Here is a 9,055-nt window from a genome sequence, read left to right on the forward strand (position 1 = left end):
AATTGGCTCTCAGGGTTACCAGCCTTGAAAGGGATGTATCCATGTGGCCACTGTGTACAGTGTGGTTATGTTGCGAGAGGACCGTATTTCTCGCATCCTAGAACTGGCTCTCGCATATATCTTGATGAGTTTGCTAATTGTTCCTCTATAGGGGTTGTTTATATTATTATATGTCCATGTGGGATGCTCTATGTTGGGCAAACCGGCAGGGACATTCGCACACGTATCTGTGAACACCGCAGCAATATTCGCTGCGGTGACGCAGATTCTCCGTTGGCGCGCCATTTCTACACTGCTGGTCACTGTATATCACAGTTACGCTTTAGGGTAGTGGAGATAGTTAAAAAACCATGGAGAGGTGGTGATATGGAGCAGAAATTGAAAAGTACAGAACTTTTTTGGATTTATAAACTAAGGACCAAAGTTCCATTTGGTCTTAATGAGGAGGTAGACCTGTCAGTTTTGTAGACTGTTGGTTACTGTCAAGTAGGATAGTTTTATATTTTATGGCATTGTTGCTATTTAACAATTTTATATATAGTGTCTTGTTCTAAATATGTCTGTTTGTGTTTTCTTGTAGATTTTGCCCGGAAAAGCACCGTTAAATGCACCAGGAAGCGGTTTTCTGTAGCCAGGGTAACGCTCCGCTTTGCTCCGTTCATATATGCAGAGTCTTAATTCCATATGGCATAAAATCCGCATGGACGCATTGATTTTTCCGCATTACACGCGTACGTTTGTACGCAATGACTTTTGCATTACGGAACATGGCGGAAGCGGATGTGACGTCAATGCGTATGGCGGCAATTTGCCGCGTGTACGCATGCGTCACTTGGGCCGGCCCCGGTGCTTTGGGCCAATGAGCTGTTAGATGGCATGTATTTAAACTGAGTTTGGACACAGCATGAAGAGGACGCCGCCCTGCATGATCGCATCTGTTGCCTATCTGCTGTTTGCCTGTTTGGACTTTTATTGCCCGTGATCAAGAGGCTCAAATTGCCTCGAAACAGCGCTGCTGTTGGGTAAATTCTGACTTTCCTCCATCTCTGTTTTTGTCAGGATATTGTAACATTGTGTCATTGCTGATTGTTCAGTTAAAATTGTGCTAATATGTTTATGTTTGTATCCTGCCCGTTTATCGGGGTTTATGTACAAGTTTTCAATAATAAGCATTGCATTTAAAAGCATCTTTTGTCTGGTGTGCATGTTCTTTTATGTAACATTTATGTATTTTTATAACATTGCACCCTGCGTGATTAAGCATTGGTCTATATAGTTTGATGGTCTATTTATATGGGTGTGCAGACCCTAATGTACATATACATGTCATCAATGTGAGTCAGTGTGATTGGCTCACAGTGATCATGTGATCAGTAGCGAATTAAATCTGCTCCGGACTAGCACAGGGAGCTCTGCCACCATACCGACGGCAGAGCTAAGGGGATGCAGCGATGCGAGAGTGGCGCGATCGTGCGGCAGGGAGGATTGAAATCTATGCCCTGGCAGAGATAACAGGTACAAAACGGGGGGTGGGTTTCAATCAGTGCGGTCCAGAAGAGCTTAAAAATAGCAAAAAAACAAGCAAACCAAAAGTGTGTCACTTGTGTTTTCCAGATAAAGAGAAGTAAATAAGCTGCACGGTGTCAAAGTACAGAAATTACCCCTTTGTATCTCAGGTTTATTCAGAGTCTCTTTAAAGGGAACCTAAAAAGGAGTAGTGTATTTAATTCTCTAAAAAAGGAGTAGTGTATTAAAGGGAACCTAAACTGAGAAGGATATGGATTTTTTCCTTTTAAAATAATACCAGTTGCCTGACTCTCCTGCTCATCCTGTGTCTCTAATACTTTTAGCCACAACCCCTCATCAAGCATGCAGATCAGGTGCTCTGACTGTCGGCAGACTGGATTAGCTGCATGCTTGTTTCAGGTGTGTGATTCAACCACTACAGCCATAGAGATCAGCAGGACTGCCAGGCAACTGGTATTGTTTAAAAGGAAACATCTATATCCCTCTCAGTTTAGGTTTCCTTTAATACCACAGTATAGTGGTTTTTTTTAATTATTATTAAATAAAGGTGATAATGATGAGCATAAAGCTGGCCACTAACGGTCCAATTTCTAGCGAAAAATCGTTTGAGTGATCAAATTCTGATCGGATTGGTTGTAAATAATCTCAATTGGTGGACACAATCGATTATGAACGAGTGAAATAAATGTCGCCTGAATGAATTTTTGTCGAACGAAAATTTGGATTTTCTTGGTGGTCGTGATAGATAGGAAGCAATGTGCTTAGTTGATGGTGTAGTGAACGATTTTTCGTCCGATCAGAATTTCTGATCGCTCGAACGATTTTTCGCTAGAAAATGGACCGTTAGTGGCCAGCTTAAGTATGTTTGGGAGGGGGTGCCTCCCTGTTTTGGGGCAATCCTGAAACGTGTCTGTAAATCTCCCACCACTCAACTCGCATTTCACACAACAATATGATGAAGAGGAAGGTCTGACGGCATCAAGAGGCGTACATTTAAAAAAGGGTGCTGTGGTAATTTTGGCACTAGGGAAAGCCACTAGAAGATTCGTAAAATTACCAATATTCTACTATTGGGCAATTGTCAATATGATGGTAGAATATGTAATTTTTACTAATATTTTACTATCGCTAAACTTAACCCTATTCTTGCTCGAGCCCTCCCTCTATAATGGACCCATCACGATTTCCACACCCACCACCTTTGCTGCTATCACCCTTTGTGATATCTGCACTGTCTAATCACGCTATTTACTAGGCATCACTGCCCAAAATAACCCATTATGTGCCAACATAGCCGCAATTAACATTGTGATCTGTGCGGTCCTTGATGCCCACCTCGGTGCCCGAAAGATGTGCTTCCACCATGAGAGGTCTGAAAAGTGTATCATATTTTACTGTCTGCCGTAACCTAGCATGGTTGTCTGTTTGTAGAGCCATAATGTGATACATACAATTATACAAGGTTCACACAGAAAGTAACAGACATGTCATTTTATCTGCCCCACAAGGTATTCTTTCTGTGTAATTTAACTTGCATCTCTCAGGTTAATCTCTTCCCTCCCTGCACCTCTTGTCACATGACTGCAGAATGTTGGCAATTGTTTGTTCAGCAGCATTAAAGTACGCCTGAAGTGAGCGGGATATGAAGGCTGCCATATATATTTCCTTTCAAACAATGCACATTGCACTGCCGTCCTGCTGATCCTCAGCCTGTAGTACTTTTAGGTGTACATCCTGATCACGCATGCAGATCAGGTGTTTGACTATAGTCTGACTGGATTTGCAGCATGCTTGATTCAAGTTGGTGATTCAGACACTACTGATGCATGAAAGATCAGCAGGACGATAGGTAACAAGATTCTTTAAAATGTAACAAATATGGCAGCCTCCATATCCCTCTAACTCCAGGGAGCCTTTAAAATTAACCTCCCAATTACTTTAAACAGAACAGAATGAAGAGAAAACTTAGGAGAAAAAGTGGCCTAATGGACAGCACTCTCACCACAGTGATAGGTCCCTGATTCAAATCTGGGCCAGAACACCATCTGCATTGAGTTTTTATGTTCTCCGTGTTTGCATGTGATTCCTTCAGGTACTTTGGTTTCCTCCCACATGCCAAAAACATACAGGATAATTACCTCCCCCCCCCAAAAAAAAATATGGCCTTAGACCGCCGTAGGAACATAAGAGTATGTTATGGATTAGATTGTGAGCGCGTTATGGATTAGATTAGTGACTTGACTATATACGCTATTTATAACTGCTGCAGAAGATGTTGGTGCTATATAAATATGCAATAATAATATAAATAAAATATTCCCTTAAATTAAATGAAAGTGGCTGTTACTTTCTGGATAGTGTTGTATTAAAAAAACTAGTAAAACATTTTCAGTTTGTCAAATAATATACATACAGCAAAAACAAATACTGACCTATTGTGACATCGCCTTTAATTTCACTTTCCACGCACACCACTGCCCCCGGAGCAATTTTCACACTGAAGATGAAAAAGGATGGCAGCATTTATACAATACAGATCAGATTTCCCAAAATTCCAACAAATACAATACACGAGGGAGGGAAACCGGCTCGGGGTCCATTGGTTGTCAGGGAAAAGCAAACACTGTTACCTAGCCCTTGTAACCAGGATTTTCCAGCAAGCCTGATCAATCCATTTTATCGGTTTTGCATAGACATCAAAGGATCAATCGGGTGGCCATGTTGTGGTACTGATGATCCTTTGATCCAATAAAATTATTTGATTATTAAAATTAAGTAATGTATGGGCACCTTTATCCTTAACCACCCTGGCGTTCTGATTAAATCGCCAGGGTGGCTGCGGGAGGGTTTTTTTTAAATAAAAAAAAAACTATTTCATGCAGCCAACTGAAAGTTGGCTGCATGAAAGCCCACTAGAGGGCGCTCCGGAGGCGATCTTCCGATCGCCTCCGGCGGCAAGAAATAACACGGAAGGCCGCAATGAGCGGCCCTCCGTGTTTTGCTTCCCTCGTCGCCATGGCGACGAGCGGAGTGACGTCATGGACGTCAGCCGACGTCCTGACGTCAGCCGCCTCCGATCCAGCCCTTAGCGCTGGCCGGAACTGATTGTTCCGGCTATGCTGGGCTCGGGCGGCTGGGGGGACCCTCTTTCGCCGCTGCACGCGGCGGATCGCCGCGCTGCAGCGGCGATCAGGCAGCACACGCGGCTGGCAAAGTGCCGGCTGCGTGTGCTGCTTTTTATTTGGTGGAAATCGGCCCAGCAGGGCCTGAGCGGCAGCCTCTGGCGGTGTTGGACGAGCTGAGCTCGTCCAGACCGCTCAGCAGGTTAAAGGAGTCATCAGGCAAACAAAAAAAAACCCCGCCCCTCCCTACCCTGTACTACTTACCCGGGGTTTCCTCCAGCCCCTTGTAGCTGACATGTCCCACACCGTAGCTCCGCTCTCAGCCACCAGCCCAGGGTCCCTGCCGGTGCAGAGGCGGACCTCCTCTTGCGCGCTGCTGTCAATCAATTCCACGTTGTCCATGGTGTACTGCGCAGTACACATGGGACAGCGTGGGCTTGATTGACAGCAGCGCTCACGCAGGCCCAATAGAGACGGCCTCGAGGTCTGCCTCTGCACCGGTGGGACCCCGGGCCGGCGGCTGAGAGCAGAGCTGCGGCGTGGGACATGTCAGCTGCAAGGGGCTGGAGGAAGCCCCAGGTAAGTAGAGCAGGGGGAGGTTTTTTTGCTTGATGACTCCTTTAAAAGGTTGATTGGCCTGCAAAACTGAGTAATGTATGGGCACATTTATTATTCTTCCTGGAATTAGGCTGTGACCAAAAGGGACTGGCTGCTTCTCCAGCCTTCTACCTCACCCACAATATTTTGCAGAGATCTTCCAGCAAACCTAACTTGATAGTGTGCAGAATCCAGGTGAGTCAGAATAATTTATTTCGCCAAGCACGACTATGCCATGCCCGGAATTGGATTTGGCATGTACAGGCTCACAAAAAATAGATGGAACACTTAGAATACATCAGAGGATCATTCAGCATATAGAGATAGTAAGACACATAGATCAGGAATACAGCAATTTAACACATAGAGACGACTTAAGAATTGTCTGGCTATGTACAGTAAGTGGCGGTGCAACTGTGTGTTTATCGGTGACAGCTATGAGGAGGTGATGTGCTAAGGAAGGCCGGGGGGGGGGGGGGGGGGGGGGGGTTAGTTAGTGAATAGAGTTCAGAGAGTGCTGCCCCTGTTAGAAATAGCCAAAGCATGGTCTTCTTATCCCAGTTTCTTTCAATGCAGCAGGGATGACAAGGCTGCGGTTCTGTCAAAGAGACAAACTTACCTTACCTTACTTTCTTCAAACTGCAATGACAGAAACAATGACCATAGCTGACAAGTTTAAAACAGTCGACTAATAAGAAATGCAACATTGTAACCAAAAAGAGAAAATATGATAATTTGTTAGTGATGCCCCTTGTGTATGTCAATATAACCGTTTCTACAAAAAAAAAAAAAAACATTTAAACTTTAGAAGCTTAACTGCTGCCTGTTTTTTTAATCAAGCATCACAAAAGGTGAACTGGTCTTACATGGTATAACCCATGGTATTATTACTATTATGTATTCACTATTAGGCTTAGGTGTAAAACCCAATAGTGAATGGAGACTCAGACGTTTGAAAGGCAAGAGCTTCATTGGGCTTTAACTACCTGCTGACCGCTCCACACCATTTGGCGTAACCACAGCGGCAGCTCTAGGACCACTCCACGCCGTTGGCATGAATGGCCTGGAATGGGGATTGCAGGGGAGTGTGCTGAGTTGTATGGCCCTGCAGCGAGGCCTTAAAGCCTGGCCTGGTCACTAGGGGGGTTTAACACTGCGGTCCTCAAGTGGTTAAAGACACGTGCCCACATGTAATTAACTTTTTCTTCTCAATTTTCTCCTAGGTGATATTTTCAAACTTGTCAGTAAAGTGCCTTCTACCAGCAAGCAAAAAAATGTTCACAATTTCAATAGTGCTTTTTCAACTTCTTTTTGGTACTTTTCATTTGCAAAATGATAAAAAAAATAATTTTAAATAGAAGATGAAAATGTATCCCCTAGGAGAAAACACTGAGGCTAGGAGCACACTTCGCAGAAACGCTAGCATTGCGGAAAACGCTGGTGCTAATGGAAGTCTACAGGCTGCAGAAAAAAAATACATATCAAAAACACACAAAATTAAAGTCAATGGAAACGCAATGGAATGCTTTTTCATGTGCTTTTGTAAAAATAATAAAAAAATAGTTTTCTGATGGACTTCCGTCTTCTTAGTGATTTGCATAAGACGCAAAAGAAAACGCATATGCGTTTTGTATATGCAAAACGCAAACGCATTAAAATGCATGCAAAATGGTTGAAAAATGCATCAAAACATGACATAAAACGCAGCCGTTCATGTTATGTGTGCACCTACCCAGATGAAAAAGGGAATTGCATATGGGCACAGAAAAAAAAAAAAAAAGTTAAAACAAAACAGAACACACCAGGGTTAGGTGTGTAACTGGAATATGAAGGCAATACTATCTTGTACCCTCATCCAGCGAATTTACTAGCATGTCTTATCAGCCAGGTCAACATCTGCAAGGAGTTTGTATGTTCTACCCGTGTCGGCATGGGTTTCCTCCGGGCACTCCGGTTTCCTCCCACATCCCAAAAACCATACAGATAAGTTAATTGGCTTCCCCCAAAATAATAAGATACCAGCCAGCCTCCCTACTCACTTGCGCACTATTTTGTCAGTTAGACTTTGTAACTGCTGTTCAGGAAATGCTGTTGAAAACAAAGAAAACCCTGAGAATCCACCATGAAGAGATGGACCCAAAACCTGTTGGTTCTATCATATTTTAACTGCCTACTTTTTTTTTGAGATAGTGGTCCTTTTAAGAATTGAACTGTGTAACTACCGTTTGCAGACAGCAGCAATAGTTGTGAAAAAGGCTAAAAAACAAACAAAGAAAACAACTCTGGCTGAGCTCCTGATTGTTTGATTAAAGGGGCCCATACACCTAACGATTTTCCTGCCGATATACAGCAGATTCGATCACTGTGATCGAATCTGCTGTGAAATCGTTGCGCAAACTTAAATGATTGATTTCCGTCCAAAATCAATCGTTCCCATCAATTCCCGTCGAGCCAACCGTGCAGAAGATTTTGCTCGATCGCCGGCTATTCGGGAGTGCGTCGATAGTGGCGTTGAAATGCCCAACGACCGATGCAATACATTACCTGCTCCGGCCGGCGCGAGTCCTCCCGGTCACGGCTGTCTCTTCTCCGCTGGGCTCCAGGGCTGCAGCTTCACTGAACTTCCTGTCCCGACAGGAAGTTTAAACAGTAGAGCGCCCTCTACTGTTTAAACTTCCCCAGACAGAAAGAAGTGAAGCCTGCCGGTCCGGAACCCAGCGGAGAAGAGACAGCGGTGATCAGGAGGACTCGCGCCGGCCGGAGCAGTTAATGTATGCGGCAAGGGAGGGGGCTCAGCGGCAGCACCACCACCACAGATTGTGATCGGTTTCATGCTGAAATCGATTCACAATCTGTTTGCAGTAAAGGCAGCCATATGATCCTTCTCTGATCAGATTCGATCAGAGAGGGATCTATCTGTTGGTTGAATCTGATTGCAAATCGACCAGTGTATGGCCACCTTATGACTAACAAGATGCTTGCTATGATGATATACATCAGCAAAGGTTGCAGCCCCAGTCTTTGCCTCTCTATAGTAGTTAAAGCCCTGCATATCAATTGAAAATGAGCAGACCTAAAACGTGATCTAAAACTATTTATTAAAGGGGTTTATTGACCAAGATCCCCGACTTCCCTATGTTTCAGAAAATAGGTTGGAAAAGTAATGTGATGTTATGTAATAGTAAAAGCACAGCTATAGAACATAATACACTTTTACACTAGTCTTGCGAAGATTGACAATGACATAACAAGCACTCCCCCATGCCTTTATAACAGATGCCAGTGCCAGGCTGCAGACATGCGTCTCGCTGCATAGTCCATGAAATAAACATGCGCAGACACAAAGCAAAGCAAACATAAACAGTGTAAACTATTACCTCTTCTGCAGCTGTGCTTGTTTCAGGAGCTCCGCCATCTTTACAGGCAAGGAGTGGTAGATCGGCAATTATCTTGTTGCCCTGCATGTGCATGTAAAACACGTCGGAGTACAGGCAGGCATAACCAATCGAGTGGAACGCAGAAAAGATGATGTAGGGGCGGAAGCGCCATGGCTCTTAGTGTTGACATCGCAAGCTTCGGTTGTTCATTGGTCACTGGGTGTTCTATTAGCCACGCGTATCTTCCTTGCTCTGTTACGTAAGGAGGTGTCGACCGTTGTAATCATTCTACTAAGATGCTATCAACGCTTGTGATTAAAAACTATTTTTATATTTAAAAACGGCGGCCTTATTAAATTATATCTTAACTGAAATTTAGGTTAATTCCTAACGTGTTTTTAAAGGAGATCAGCTGACACTTTTAGATACCTA

General features: G+C 43.9%; 1 protein-coding gene across 1 annotated transcript in view; it reads right to left on the reverse strand.

The window, feature by feature from the left end:
* Positions 1 to 8,740, reverse strand: part of DCTN6 (dynactin subunit 6) — a 35,242-nt gene extending 26,502 nt beyond the window's left edge. Inside the window, exons 1-2 of the mRNA XM_068233603.1 lie at positions 8,624 to 8,740; positions 3,960 to 4,024 (exon numbers count right to left, since the gene is read on the reverse strand). Of these exons, the coding sequence (XP_068089704.1) occupies positions 3,960 to 4,024; positions 8,624 to 8,661 (103 nt within the window). The 5' untranslated portion in view covers positions 8,662 to 8,740. The remainder of the gene's footprint in view (positions 1 to 3,959; positions 4,025 to 8,623) is intronic.
* Positions 8,741 to 9,055: the final 315 nt, after the last annotated feature.

Source organism: Hyperolius riggenbachi, chromosome 1, assembly GCF_040937935.1.
Source record: "Hyperolius riggenbachi isolate aHypRig1 chromosome 1, aHypRig1.pri, whole genome shotgun sequence".
Classification (NCBI taxonomy): Eukaryota; Metazoa; Chordata; class Amphibia; order Anura; family Hyperoliidae; genus Hyperolius; species Hyperolius riggenbachi.